The following is a 16,022-nucleotide window of genomic DNA, read 5'->3' on the forward strand; positions in this document are numbered from 1 at the left end:
AGACCTCAGGGGCAACTTTTTCACGCAGAGGGTGGTCTGTGTATGGAATGAGCTGCTAGGGGAAGTGGTGGAGGCTGGTACAATTGCAACATTTAAGAGGCATTTGGATGGGTATATGAATAGGAAGGGTTTGGAGGGATATGGGCCGGGTGCTGGCAGGTGGGACTAGATTGGGTTGGGATATCTGGTCGGCATGGACGGGTTGGACCGAAGGGTCTGTTTCCTTGCTGTACATCTCCATGACTCTATGACTTTACTGATGATCAAGAGTAGACTGATGGGTTGGTAATTAGTTGGGTAGGATTTGTCCTGCTTTTTGTGTTCAGGACAATCTTCGACATTGTCAGGTAGGTGCCGATTTTGTGACTTTACTGGACGAGCTTGGCTAAGGACGTAAGATGTTCTGGAGCACAGTTCCTTAGTACTATTGCTGTAAGGTTGTCAAATTTAAGGCCCATAGCATTTGCAATATTCAGTACTTACAGTTGTTTCTTAATATCTTGTTGAGTGAATTAAATTGACCGAAGACTGGCATCTGTGATACTGAGGACATGTACAGGAGGACCCAACGAGTCTGTCCTGAAGCCATTTTATACCTATCACAATGCATAAGACTTCCCAACATACATTGCCTCTTCCACCAGCTTAGATCCTGACACATCGGTGGGTATGATATCTAAACTAGAGTCAGGAGCACTCCTTAGTAAATACATCAGGGGCACATCTCCACAGCTGGCAGAGGGAGAAAAGCCCAGGTTGCTGACACTTTGAGGACTCCGCAGACAACTATCTGTACAGCCTCAAGCTACAGGAGACCCCAACTGGTGTCAGCAATTCACGACTGAATTAAAATGTACAGCAGACTTGGGAACAATAGGCAGGTCTGTCGAGGCATTGAGACACTGCTTTCTCGGGCATGCCAGCACCTGGCTGTCTCCATGGATAGGATGGAGGTAGAGAAACAAAATGCTGCTGCTTTTTGAATGGCCTCACATCACATCAAGTCAAAGCCTTCTCCCTCTCAGAATTAAATACTTACCCCAGCCACTCCAGGGGTAGCTCCAACTATTTTCATCTCCATTGCACACTTTCTATCTACAGCATGATGGAAGGAAACAGCGGTCACTTCTCAACCAACTTTCTCTGGCTCCCCTCATTACTATTGGTGAATACCCAAATGTACACCTATCCTCTCAGTAGCCCTCCCAGTTAACCCATAGGCTTTGAAATTTCTGAAGTCCCAACCTGTCTTTGTCTTCATTTTCCCACTTTACCCTACCCATCCATAAGCATATAGAATAAACATGCCAGATCTAGTACTGCATCATTCCCTCCCTGTGAAAGCCTTCCCCTCACTCTAAGCCTTTCCTTCCAAAGCTCTATTGTCTTCCTGCCTTATATGTTGAGTTGCCCTCCCCAGCAATTGTAATCCTCCTTGCATCCCAACATACAACCTCCAATCCCCACAATTAATTCCCCCAGATTCCCTCCCTCAGCACTAGATCTTGCTATCACCCAAATGACGTTTGGGTGACAAATCCCCAGGAATGACCATAGCCCATACCCCTGGGCAATTTAGACAGACAGCCCAAACAATGAGTGACCAGACCCCCAACTGATATCTACATAGCGCCCCAACTGTCTACTTGTAACTCCTGGACTGGTTGCATTGGAAACACAGGGCTAACTGTAGTCCACTCCCCTGACTGTAAAGGTGTAGATCCAAAGGCCCTAAGCACCTTAAGCAGTTGTGTGATAATTCCCAATCTCTGGACAAATATCAGAGGCTACTCTAGCCTTACTGAGCTGGAATCCCCTGTATGAAGGGTGTTCCTCCTGATTTGATGGACGACTACTCCCCTTAGACTTTGAGATGTGACCACTCAGTTGACACACATGTAGTGTATTTGGCATATATGTGATTAGCACATCGAGTCATAGAGTCATTGAGATGTACAGCACGGAAACAGACCCTACGGTCCATCTCATCCATGCTAACCAGATATCCCAAACCATTCCAATCCCACGTTCCAGCACCTGGCCCATGTCCCTCCAAACACTTCCTATTCATATGCCCATCCAAATGCCTTTTAAATGTTGCAATTTTACCAACTTCCACCACTTCCTCTGGCAGCCTATTCCACACATGCACCACCCTCTGCGTGAAAAAGTTGGCCCTTAAGTCTTTTTTATATCTTTCCCCTCTCACCCTAAACCTATGTCCTCTAGTTCTAGACTCCCCCAATCCAGGGAAAAGACTTTGTCTATTTATCCTATCCATGTCCCTCATGATTTTATAAACTCTACAAGGTCACTCCTCAGCCTCTGATGCTCCAGGGAAACAGCCTCAGCCTATTCAACCTCGCCCTATAGCTCAAATCCTCCAACCCTGGCAAAATCCTTATAAATCTTTTCTGAACAGCTTCACAACATCCTTGTGATAGGAAGACCAGAATTGCACACAATATTCCAATAGTGCCCTAACCAATGTCTTGGCCCATCTGATCAAGATCCCGTTGTAATCTGAGGTAACCTTCTTCGCTGTCCACTACACCTTCAATTTTGGTGTAATCTGCAAACTTACTAACTATACTCCTTAAGCACACATCCAAATCATTTATATAAATGACGAAAAGTAATGGAAGAGAGTGTGATGTAGCATAGTTTTATACAGAAATATGTTCGCCTCTTTATTGATCACTGTTGACAACCATGGCCAGCTGCCAAGATTTGGATAGAAGTATTGGTAAAAGTAAAGGCAAAGCATTGATGCTCTGAGCATTCAAGTAGGTACAAAAGTGAGTGAATGGTAATAGAGTGAGGGAATGTACCCTTCTCCAAACCACAAGCTGGATGCCCAACCAAAAGTGTCCTTACAGTTCTTCCAACAAAAGGTATTAGTGTGCTCCAAAATGCAGCATTCCAGCACAAGAGCATACTGTAAGCAAGTCAGAGATAAAACAATGATTCCTCATGCCCATATCGTAACTTCCAGAGAATCCTCTTTTTCATTTACATATATGGTTAGTTATATTATCTATATGCATGAAGTCAGTTTCATTTGTATGCCAGTAACACACAACTCTATCTTTGCACCAATGTTGTTTCAAGCAGAGCCTTTTGTTTTGTCAGACTGCTTAATGGTCATGAATAAGCCATTACATTTGTTCCTGAATTAAACAGTATGAGATAGAGTCATAGAGATGTACAGCATAGAAACAGACCCTTCAGTCCAACCCGTCCATGCCGACCAGATATCCCAACCCAATCTAGTCCCACCTGCCAGCACCCAGCCCATATCCCTCCAAGCTCTTCCTATACATATACCCGTCTCACTGTCTTAATCAAACGTGCATAAAGATTCAAACCCTTGGGATTGTCTCAAAGCAGGTTTAACTTTCTACAGTTAAACATGAGGATGACCAGAACCATTCTACATGTTTTTGTCACTTGGGATTATTTTAAAAGATTTAAAAAGGGACCTGAGGGGCAACGTTTTCACTCAGAGGGTCATGCATGTATGGAATGAGCTACCAGAGGAAGTGGATGAGGCTGATACAATTACATTTAAAAGGCATTTGGATGGATATGAATATGAAGGATTTAAGAGGGATATGGGCAAAATGCTGACAAATGGGACTACGTCATAGTGAGATATCTGGTTGGTGTACAGAGGAATCTCAATTATCTGAGCGAGATAGCTGAAAATTATTTCATTCAGATAATTGATTATGTGGATAACTGATTCAGTGCCCCTGTTCTGGGACTCTCAGTTTTCTCAAGTTTGCTTTTTCCTCACTCTGCCTGCCTAGCTCCCTCTCTCCATTTCAGGGTTTGTTTCTGAGCAGACACACACTTTTGCGTAAGGGACCTGCAGTATTGCTGAAGCCTCTCCTCGCCGCTACTTCACTTCATTGGATTTGACAGAGTGAGCACTTGCTATGTCCACTCCCCGTTCAGGAAACTAGGTAGCAGCACACCATGCTTCCCCCACGACCCCTGCGCGCCCCACCCCCTCCCACTCCCACCCTTCATTCGTGCCCCCGAACACTCTGTCCCCGCCACCAACTCCGGATTGGGCACCAACAGCAAGACTGCTGCTGCTTTTAGAGGGTGAGTCTCAAAATAGCGCACACACACACAAGGTCCCACTCTGTCCTGTACAGGACAATGTTGGAGAGATTATCTGGGTCAGAGAACACCCCTATGTAGTACTTCAGGGAAGGTGAGGGAACAGAGATAGAGGGCGGGAGGTCAATCATTTGGAGATGGTGCCTGGACTCCCATTGATGTCCAGGACTGTTCTCAGCAGCATTTTAGTCAGTCGAATTCACTTTTAATCAGTGTACACAAAAGATAATGATGCTTTTTTTTAGAATAAAGATGCAGAAGGAACTGTTAAACTGAAAAATTCAGACTGGGCATGTAGACTGTAGTTGGTAACACCTCTTTGATGTAATGTTTCTACTGGGACCTTGAGATCTTCTTCGGATAATCCAAAATTCGGATATTTGGATAATCGAGGTTCCTCTGTATAGGATTTGGATTGAATGGCCTGTTTCCATGCTGTATGACTCTATAATTCAGGACTTCTCTCCACCCCTGCTTTGACTGTTTTGGAGACTGCTACGAATAGCACCCCTTCTGTTACAGACCTTTTATTTGAATGAACCTGTTTCTGGGTCCTTCCCTGCTCAGTTGTAAAACTCCATGCTTCAAAAACTTTAGCAATTACCTCTCCAGGAAGCTTACTAGTCATATAGCTAAAGTCTTGGTATCTTGGAAACTTTTACTTTCACTCATTGTTCAAAATGACCTTATTAAAAGTTAATCAGACCTTCACAGAATTGAAAACTAAAAGCCATATGTCCTCCACTTTACCACCCAAGTTCCTAAATAATAATAATTCATCATGAACCTTTAGCAGATCATATTCAAGTGAGTTCACACAATCAGAACTAGGCAATTTTATAATCAATTGAGATGTATAACCATGACATCTAAAATTGTGTCCAAGGTGTCCAATATGTGAAGCAAAGGTTCCCTGAAGCATTTTATCAGCTTTTATGTTTACCAAAAAATCCAAAACACATAGTGCTCTACAATTTTTCACCCTTATTGTGTATGTATAACCAAATATGCTGATGTTACTAGGGACTCTATGAGCAATTGAAATATGTGTTATACATGTTTAACTTATAACAGTTGTCAGTTACTGAAATCTTTTTCTCATAAGTTTGAATTGTTTTTGTTGTGCTTCATTGGAAGTATATGCATGTTTCTGTAGCATTTCCAGAGTAAATATCAAACTTAAATGCATTTGGTTAATTTTGCAATGCTTTGTACTTAGAACTGATTTCCATTGTTCAGAGAAACTGCTGCCACTACTACTAAAGAGAAGTAGTGGATTGTGTGTCATTCGAGATATATTCATGACAATATAATTCCTAAATCATTTTGAAATTAATAAGAATATATCATATATCCCAAGAACTGGCAAACCACATCAAACAGAAATGGAGCAACATGTCAATTATGCTCAAGCAATCCATACTTACAAACTTCATAATACTGAATCCAATATGAGATGTGATGCTACTATTGGGCAGTATTTGCATATAATCCTGATTATACTAAAATTACAGTTTAAGATAATTATTTGGGCTCACAGTGTACACGCTAGAAGCTACATATTAATACTGTATATATGTAATACCTTTCTCATTGAGAAGAGGGTCATGAGGATTATCCATCCCTGTTGCAATCCCCATGGCAACACTCTATCCTGTTACAGTCTACATTACCCAGTCTGAATTTTTCAGTTTAACAGTTCCTTCTGCATCTTTATTCTAAAATAAAGCATTATTTTCTTATGCTGTATAAAATGATATTCACTTTCTAAGCCTGGTTTCTTGCTTGCCTGTCCTGTTGAGTGTAAGATGAAAGTTTTGATTTTATTTGTTTTTAGTAAGGTTTACATTCGTACTACCAAGAAGTTATTTATACTATGTGCTGTTAATATGTCACACTACCCATTGTTTACCTGTCATTTATTTTAAGAACAATCAACACTTGGTAACACTGGCTCGTTCTGAAATGTAATTTACAGAATGAAGCTGAAAACACAAAACAATTTGCTATTTTTTAAGAAGACATTGGGACATTTGCAGTAAGGATTGTCCCATTAAAAACAGAATGTGTGATCATGCTAAAGCTACTTCAATAAACAACATAAATACAGCTCCACAGAACACGACTGAGGTACACAGGGAGATATTAGGACATGTAGCCAAACTTTGGCCAAAGAGGCAGATTTAAAGGGCACCATTTTACCATCACCAGTTCTGTGATCAATTAATAAACTTACCTAGCGTGTAAGATCACTGTATTAATCTTGTGATCAAAGTAGTCAACTTTGATTCAGAATTGTTTAGTGCAAACTGGAGTCAGTCACTTAACAATGAATAAAACTTGTGGTAATTTTTTTTGGGACTATGTTAACTGAAGTACTGAGACCTATGTTGGCCAAAATCTGAACATGAACAATAATGCTTTACAAACAACTTGTAGGAAAAATTGGTAGCAGTTATGATAACATTAAAGTAATAATCAAGTAACAGATGTTTTCAAAGTAAATTGGATAATGGCCTTGTTTACAACATTGGTGGAGACGTTCTCCAATGGTCAGATCAAACTCTTACTTTTGTATTTAAAATTTCTGGATTTACCTAGATGAACATATTTCCCATTTTCATCCTTCTCCACAAGTGGGCTTGCTTCCCTTTCCAGCTCCCGGCGATAGCGCTTGATATTCTTTACCATAAGGTCCTTCCTTGTCAACTCATAATGGTTTGGGAAATGGTTCACAATTTGGTCATCATTCAGACGGTAGCCATTTTCAATGCTGAAAACATTTCGAATTGTCTGTACACTCATCCTAAGAGAAAGCATGTACAATAGTAGACAACCTTTAAGACATTGAAGTATCTACATTCACTTTTCAAAACATTAAACCTCTCATCTTATTGATACTATTTTCTACAGATATAATTCAATATCCCTTTCTGGTTCCTCTTTCTTGGATCTCTGCATGCCAAACAACCCTCAACTAAATGTGGTGCTGAAAAGTCCTTCTTTGTGGAAAAAGCAATGTCCCAATTGCAAAATAGAGATTTATTGAATAAGTTATTTTCTTTACTCATCCAATTTTAACAAAGCAAATTAACAGCTGCAGTTATTCCAAAAGGAGTGATACATTCCTGTGCAAGTACTTTGCAATTCTTTTTAACAGAAGGTTTTTTTTCCCAAGAATTCAAGGAAGGTATTCTTTCTGTTCAATCAATGTAAATTAGTATTAAACTCTCACCCTCTGTGTGACAACACCTATAATACTTTTAACATACTAAATGTATTACACGGGAATTTAGTACTGAGCCACATAGGAGATATTAGGACATATAACCAAAAACCTAACCAAAAAAGTGATTTTTTTTTAATGACTGATTTAAAGGTGGAGAGATTTAACATGGAAATTTCAGAATTTTAGACCAAGAGAACTCAAGATGGATTCACTCGTCCATTGAACCTGCCCATATGACCATTGAACTGGTCATAGATCTGAGGCTCATAGGGTTGGAAGAGGTTGCAGAGGTAGGAGGGACAAGTTTGTAGAAGGTATTGGTAATGAGGATCACTATTTTAACATGAAGAAATAGCTGGACTTGAAGCTTATGTAATCTATTGGTTGATGAGCAAACAGGAGTTATTGCACGTCAGGACACAGGCAAAAGTTTTATTACAATGTTTAGGTGTTGTGGTAGAGATGGAAATTTAATTAGAAAGATGCAAACAGAGTCATGGAAAAAAAAAGACTGGGCAGCAATACCCCATTAAAAGAATCAGAAATATATAAACATGGGAGTCAGGAAGATAAATTTGGTGGTCAGCAGTGATGAAAATCAAAGCAAGTGGATATCATGGAACTTTAAAGGTGAAGGTGAGAAAAGAGAAAAAGGGAGAACAAATAATGAGAGATATTAAAGACCATGAAAGATGTGGTTTGGGAGAAGATTTGATTTGGTGGGCAAGAAAAAGAAAGTAGTAGAAGCAGCTGAACATTAAGGCTCAATCTTAGTAAAACAAAACTCTAAGGGAGTGTAGACAGGAAGAATTTATTGAGATGGATGGCACTTTGGAAAATAAGCCAGCCTTTATATTTATTTTGTAGGCAAGGTGCAGATCTGAGACAAGAGAAGACTCTCTGGGAGAGAAGCTCTTTCAAAGATAATACCGACTTGCAACCTTCCTACTTTGTCATTTTTGCATTTAAAAATCTATTTGGCAATGTGCCAATCCAGAACCATACTGCAGAATTTAGAATTTTGTTCAATGAAATGAATTATCCTCCATGCTGTCTGCACTCTGTTTCAAAGTCACCCAGACCCTAAAATCCAATTTACATTACAGATTTTGCATCAACAAAATGCCAAAATGACTTTATGCCAAGGATAAGCTTGTGTGAATGCAACAGAAGAAGGTAAACAGAGATGCTTTAGAAGCGTAGCCTGCAAGGAGCAAAAACAAACCTGGAAAATGTCAACAAAGCCAATAGCCAACGGCAAAAGATCAAAGACAGGAGGTACAAGTACTGCACAGAACGAGAATGATAAGACCGGGGTCCGAAAACCTGACACGGTGTTATGGAGAGTCTGAAAGTGGAGAAAATGAATTTAATGTCCACATGAAGCATCAGAAACAGCTGAAGGGTCCAGCGACAGGCACCTCCTATATCATACTCATTGGGTTAACAGTACGGTTCCTTTATTATCGTTTGGGCAAAATACTAAATAAATGACAACTAAAATCAGCAAACAGCACCCGTGTTTACTCACCAGTAAAAGTTCCAGTCTTCATCAGTAGAAGTCTGACTCCAACCCCTCTTCTCAAAATTATTCACAAGCACCGATTTTTCGATGTCTGTCACCCACTTTACTTTCCCGGCCATACGTTCGATGAATTGAAAAAGAATAGTTAAGTTAATGAATAAAATCTGCAATGCTGGAAGACATTGACTGTGAGGCAAGACAGTTTGACAACTCGCCTCAATCAGACTGAGGAAATCTTACAGTCAAACCTTCACGGCCTGTGCGCTCTGTCAGCGCGCATGCGTATCAATGAACAGCCCCGAAAGGGGGTGAATGACGCGCGTGCGCACTAGACCGCCCCTGCGCGTGTGTCAAGCGCCTGCGCGATCGCCTGACATCATGGGAATTGTAGTTTCCTTTCGTATCCCTGCCGTGTTTGACCTCCTGATATTACTCATGGGGTGGAGCGATGACGTTTGCCGTAGTAACCTGGTGGTGAGCTGCGGCTCCTGCCGTCGTGTGGAGCAGTGAGTATGTTAACCATCAATAGCAGCGTCAGAATAGTGACTGTGCACTTTTCACTTTGCTTTTATTTATAGGGAATTATGATGCCAAGATGAGCCAGATTTCTCAGGTCTGAAATTAGCAGATAGCTGAGATGGCGTTAGTCTGTCACATATTCCAGTCTATTTATGCTCTGCAATACGGAATACACATTATTTACTTTGATATAATTTTACAGGTATTTCTGTATTTACGGTTTTTTTCATTGTTATTTCCAAGTGACCACATTTCAAATGTTCCAAGTTATGAGCACAGATATGAAAGATAGAAACGTTGCCCTTGTTAGCAGGATTAAATAAAAACAGGAGGGTATGGTTTTAAGGCAAAGGGCAAGAGATATGGGGGTAATTTGACAAAACTTTTATTCGCTAAGCACGGTGGCTCAGTGGTTAGCATAGCTGCCTCACAACACCTTGGGTTCCAGCCTTGGGCGACTGTGTGTGTGGAGTTTGCACATTCTCCCCATGTCTGTGTGGGCTTCCTCCCACAGCCCAAAGATGTGCAGGTTAAGTGGATTGGCCATGCTAAATTGTCCAGTAGTGTCCTGGGATGTGCAGGATAGATTAGCCATGGGAAATGCAGGGTTTCAAAGGTGGAGTCAAGGCTAGGTCTGGATGGCATGGTCTTTGGAAGGTCGGTGTCTATTTGTTAGGCCAAATGGCCTACTTCTACACTGTAGGAATTCTGCAAGGTTTTCACCAAAAGAAGGTCCCTGGATGATGCCTTCCATATTTATTGGAAACAATGGATAGTAAGACTGAATTGCATGTACAATTGCCAAAATATCTATTATAGACATATGGCTCAGAACTGAGGGCATTCTGGCAAAGTTTGCAGACAATATAAAGTTAGGTAGAGGGACAGGTAGCATTGAGGAGGTGGGGAGGCTGCAGAAGGATTTGGACAAGTTAGGAGAGTGGGCAAAGTGGCAGTTGGAGTACAATGCGGGAAAGTGTGAGGTCATGCACTTTGGTAAGAAGAATAGAAGCATGGACTATTTTCTACATGGGAAGTAAATTCAGAAGTCTGAAGTGCAAAGAGACTTGGGAGTTCTAGTCCGATATTCTCTCAAGGTAAACGTGCAGATTGAGTCAGTAGTTAGGTACAGCGAAGACAGCGTAGGCAATTATTTTGAGAGGACTTGAATATAAAAGCAGGGATGTACATCTGAAGCCCTAAGGGGCTCAAAACTGCACACAACTCCAAATGTGGTCAGACCAGGGCCTTATATCTCAAGAAGGATGTAATGGTCCTGAAATGGGTTTAGAGGAGGTTCACTAAAATGGTGCCAGGAATGAAAAGCTTAACATATGAGGACGTTCTGGGATCATACTTGATGGAGTTTATAAGGATGAATTGGACCTAATTGAAACTTACAGAATACTGAATGGCTTGGATGTTGAGACGATGGTAGGAAAGACTAGGACTTGAGGGCACAGCCTTAGAGTGAAGGGAAGACATTTTAGAACGGAGATAAGGAGAAACATCTGCCAGAGAGTGGTGAATTTGTGGAGTTCATTGCCACAGAAGACTGTGGAGACCAGGTCATTGGGTGTATTTAAGATGGAGATAGATTCTTGATTGTCAAGGAGATCAAGGTTTATTGGGAAAAAGGGGGAGAAAAGGGTTGAGAAGCTTATCAACCATGATTGAATGGTGGAGCAGACTCAATGGGCTAAATGGCCTAATTTCTGCTCGTATGTCTTATGGCCTTATGGAAGGGCAGGGACTGGCAGCTTAATGTTCCACAGTATAAATGCTGGATATAAGTTTGCTCGCTGAACTGGAAGGTTTGTTTTCAGACGTTTCATCACCATACTAGGGAACGTCGTCAGTGACCCTCTGGATGAGGCACTGGTGATATGGCCTGCTTTTTTCGATTTGTGTTTAGGTTTCCTTGGGTTAGTGGTGTCATTTCCTGCTCTTTTTCTCAGAGGGTGGTAAATGGGATTCAATGTGTTTGTTGATGGAGTTTCGGTTGGAGTGCCATGCTTCTAGGAATTCTCTGTTTGGCTTCTCCTTGGAATGGATGTGTTGTCCCAGTCATTTGGTGTCCTTCCTCATCTGTTTGTAAAGATACTAGTGAGAGAGGGTCATATCTTTTTGTGGCTAATTGATGTTCATATATCCTCGTGGCTAGTTTTCTGCCTGTTTATCTAATGTAGTGTTTAAGTTCTTGCAAGGCATTTTGTAAATGACATTAGTTTTGCTTGTTGTCTGTATAGGGTTTTTCAAGTTCATTAACTGCTATTTTAGTATGTTGGTGGGTTTGTGGCTATCATGATGCCAAGATGTCTGAGTAGTCTGGCGGTCATTTCTGAGATGTCTTTGATGTAGGGGAGAGTGGCTAGGGTTTCTGGGCGCATCTTGTCTGCTTGTTTAGGTTTGTTGCTGAGAAATAGTATCTTTACATACAGATGAGGAAGGACACCACTTCCAAAAGTTCAAGTTCTAAATTGGAGGTCGGCAAGATTTTTCAAAAGCTGATTTTGAGAGGCTATTTGCAGGTCAAAGGAGAGTTAGAAAGTGGGAGGCCTTCAAAAATGAGTCAACGAGAGTCCAAATGCACTATGTTCTTATTGGTGTGAAGGGCAAGGCTGCTAGGTATAGGGAATGCTGGATGACTGAAGAAATTGAGGCTCTGGTTAAGAAAGAGGAGGTGGAATCTGGCAAGTGAAGATAGCTGGAATTAAGTGAATCTCTTGAGTATAAAGGCAGTAGGAATATACTAAAGAAAATTAGGAGGGCAAATAGGGGATATGAGCTAGCTTTGGCAATTAGGGTTAAAGAGAATCTAAAGAGATTCTACAGGTGAGATCCCAGAAGACTGAAAAATAGCCAATGTTCTCCCATTGTTTAAGAATTCAGCAGGTATAATCCAGGAAATTAGAGGCTTGTGAACCTCATGTCAGTAGCAGGGATTATCAGGGACAAGATCTATATGCATTTATAAATAAATTGACTTATTAGTGATAGTATAGTTTTGTGTGCCTCACTAAATTGAAAGAGTTTTTTGAGGAGTTGATGAAAATGATTGAGGGAAAAGTTGATGTCTACATGGCCTCAGCAGAATGATACAAAAGGTGAAGTCACATTCTATTAGGGGTGAGCTGGCAAGTTGGATACAGACCTGGTTTCGTCATAGACAGAGGGTAGTGGTGGAATGGAGAATTGTGACTAGTGATCTTCTGCAGGGATGACTGCTGGGACCCCTGATCACGATCTACATAAATGGTTTGGAGGAAAACAGCTGGTCTAATTAGTAAGTTTGCAGATGATACAAAGATTGGTGGAGTTGTGGATAATGAGGAGGATCGTCAGAGGATACAGCAGGATATAGATCAGTTGGAGGCACAGGCAGAAAAATGGCTAACAGAGTTTAATCTGGACAAATGTGAGGTATTGCATTTTGGAAGGTCAAGTACAGGTGAAAATTATATAGTGAATGGAAGAACCTTTAGGAGTATTGATATGCAGAGAAATCTGGTTGTCCAGGTCCATAGACCACTGAAGGTAGCAGCGTAGGTAGATAAGACAGTAAAATAGATCTATGGCATACTTGCCTTCATTGGAAGGGGCATTGAGTGTAAGGATAGAAAAGTTATGCTGCAGATTGATAGAAGTTTAGTTAGGCCACACTTGGAATATTGCATACAGTTCTGGTCACCACACTACCAAAAGGATGTGGGTACTTTGGAGAAGGTATAAAAAAGGTTTACTGGGATGTTGCCTGGTATGGGGGATTTTAGCTATGAATAAATGTTGGAAAGACTGAATTTGTTTTCACTGGAACACAGGAGGTTGAGGGGTGACTTGATAAAAGTTTGAGTTTGTGAATGGCATGGATAGAGTGGAAAGTATGAGGTTTCTTTCTGAGAGTGGAGGGGTCAATTTAGGGGACACCAGTTCAAGGTGTGGAGTGGTGGGGGGGGGTTTAAAAGTGATGTGTGAGGCAGGTTTTTCACACAAAGGGTGATGAGTGCCTGGAACATGCTGCCAGAGGAAGTGGTGGTATGACAGCAACATTCAAACACACCTGGACAGATACATGAATAGGAAGTGAACTGAGGGATATGGATCCTGTAAGTGAAGACAGTTGTAGTATGGAAGGACAAAATATGTCAGTGCAGGACTGGAGTACCGAAGGGCCTGCTCCTATGCTGCATTGTTCTTTGTTAATACATTAAGGGAAAAAGAGTAACCCTGAAGAACATTGGGTCCCTTAAAGATCATCAAATTCCTGTGTGGAATATTAACACAAAATACTTAGAGTCATATGTTTAGTATTTACTGTGGAGAAGGATCTGGAAGCTAGAGAACTTGGAGAAATAATAGTGCTATCTTGAAAAGTGTCCATATTGTAGAGAAGGTGATGCTGGATGTCTTAAAATACATATAGATGGATAAATCTCTGGGATCTGATCAGGTGTATCCTAGTACTTTGTGGGAAACCAGGGAAGTGATTGTCCTTCAGGGAGGGAAACTTCCATCCTTACCTGTGTGTGGCCTACATGTGACTCCAGACCCACAACAATATGGTTGATTCTTAACTGCCCTCTGGGCAATTAGGGTTGGGCAATAAATGTTGGCCTAGCCAGTGACATCGTTATCACATGAATGAATTTTAAAGACAAATTGGTCCAAAGGACCTATTTCCATGCTGTACAACTCAATGACTCTATGATTAAGAGAAACAGTCTCAAATTCTCGATTACTCATCAATGAAGCTGTTCTTGTAACTTTTTTCTGCACCCTCACCAATGCCTTCATATCCTTCATTTTCAAAACTGAATATGTTCGCCAGCTGAAGATGAACCGGGATCCTGTAGAAGTTTAATATTATCTTTTTGCTGTTGTGTTCTGTGCCCCTACGAATAGAGCCTGTGATAATCTATGCTTTGTTAAGCATTTGCCTAACCTGTCTTGCCACCTTCAATGACTTATGCACATGTACAAACAGGTTCTTTAGAATTGTGCCTTGATGGTATTGTTATCACCATATGTTTTTCCACCCAAAATGAATCACTTCACACTTGTGTGCATTGAATTTCATTTCCTACCAGTATATGTTTTTCACTTCTAGTCAATAGGTTTTTGATGGGGCGGCTCTGTGGCTCAGTGGTTTGCACTGCTGCCTCACAGCACTGGGGACCTGGGTTCAATTCCTGCCTCGGTCGACTGTCTGTGTGGAGTTTGCACATTCTCCCTGTGTCTGCGTGGGTTTCCTCCCACAATCCAAAGATGTGCAGGTCAGGTGAATTGGCTATGCTAAATTGCCCACAGTGTTAGGGGAATGGGTTTGGGTGGATTACTCTTCGGAGGGTCGGTGTGAACTTGGGCCGAAGGGCCTGTTTCCATACTGTAGGGAATCTAATCTAACCTCATACCATTCTCCTGTTCACAGTTCATAATCCTTCCAAGTTTTGTATTATCTGCAAACATTAAAATTGTGCCCGTTTCACAAAGACACCTAGGTCACTGATATTTTTGAGGATAACCAAGGATCCCAACACTGTCTCTGGGGAACTCTGCTACAAACCTTCGTCCAGCCCAAAACAAAACCATTAACCACTATTTTCTGTTTCCTGTTATTCAGCTAATTCTGTATCCATGTTGCTACTGTACCTTTTACTATATGAACCATAAGTTTGCTTCCATGTCCATCTATGGCATTGTATTGAATGTGTTTGGGAAGTCTACACACACATCAACTGCATTGCCCTTGAAAGCCTTCTGTTACCTGATCAAAAATATCTCCAGCCAGTTTTACAAACACATTTCGGACAAAAGTGTAACTAGGGGGAGAATAAGGCCCCTCAAAGATCAGCAAGGCGGTCTTTGTGTGGAGCCCCAGAAAATGGGGGAGATACTAAACGAGTATTTTGCATAAGTATTTACTGTGGAAAAGGATATGGAAGATATAGACTATAGGGAAATAGATGGTGACACCTTGCAAAATGTCCAGATTACAAAGGAGGAAGTGCTGGATGTCTTGAAGTGCATAAAGGGGGATAAATCTCCAGGACCTCATCAGGTGTACGCTGGAACTATGTGGGAAGCTAGAGAAGTGATTGCTGGGCCTCTTGCTGAGATATTTGTATCATCGATAGTCACAGGTGAGGTGCCGGAAGACTGGAGGTTAGCTAACGTGGTGCCACTGTTTAAGGGTGATAAGGATAAGTCAGGGAACTATAGGCCAGTGAGCCTGACATCGGTGGTATGCAAGTTGTTGGAGGGACAGGATGTACATGTAATTGGAAAGGCAAGGACTGATTAGGGATAGTCAACATGGCTTTGTGCGTGGGAAATTATGTCTCACGAACTTTATTTGGGTTTTTTGAGGAAGTAACAAAGAACATTGATGAGGTCAGAGCGGTAGATGTGATCTATATGGATTTCAGTAAGGTGTTCGACAAGGTTCCCCATGGGAGACTGATTAGCAAGGTTAGATCTCACGGAATACAGAGAGAACTAGTCATTTGGATACAGAACTGGCTCAAAGGTAGAAGACAGAGGGTGGTGGTGGAGGGTTGTTTTTCAGACTGGAGGCCTGTGACCAGTGAAGTGCCACAAGGATCGGTGCTGGGCCCTCTA

The 16,022-nt window shown here is 41.4% G+C and overlaps 2 protein-coding genes across 3 annotated transcripts in view; one reads left to right on the plus strand and one right to left on the minus strand.

Moving 5' to 3' along the window:
• LOC122563273 (probable tubulin polyglutamylase TTLL1) overlaps positions 1–9,200 on the minus strand; it is a 32,456-nt gene extending 23,256 nt beyond the window's left edge. The window contains exons 1-2 of one of the 2 annotated variants that reach the window (XM_043716955.1): positions 8,892–9,200; positions 6,729–6,937 (exon numbers count right to left, since the gene is read on the minus strand). In XM_043716955.1, the coding sequence (XP_043572890.1) occupies positions 6,729–6,937; positions 8,892–9,004 (322 nt within the window). In that variant the 5' untranslated portion in view covers positions 9,005–9,200. The remainder of the gene's footprint in view (positions 1–6,728; positions 6,938–8,891) is intronic. The other variant, XM_043716956.1, reaches the window with a different exon arrangement.
• Positions 9,201–9,256: 56 nt separating this feature from the next.
• LOC122563274 (bcl-2 homologous antagonist/killer-like) overlaps positions 9,257–16,022 on the plus strand; it is a 60,804-nt gene continuing 54,038 nt past the window's right edge. Inside the window, exon 1 of the mRNA XM_043716961.1 lies at positions 9,257–9,391. The gene's annotated coding sequence lies outside the window, so the exon portion shown is untranslated. The remainder of the gene's footprint in view (positions 9,392–16,022) is intronic.

The sequence above is a fragment of the Chiloscyllium plagiosum genome, chromosome 26, assembly GCF_004010195.1.
Source record: "Chiloscyllium plagiosum isolate BGI_BamShark_2017 chromosome 26, ASM401019v2, whole genome shotgun sequence".
Taxonomy (NCBI): domain Eukaryota; kingdom Metazoa; phylum Chordata; class Chondrichthyes; order Orectolobiformes; family Hemiscylliidae; genus Chiloscyllium; species Chiloscyllium plagiosum.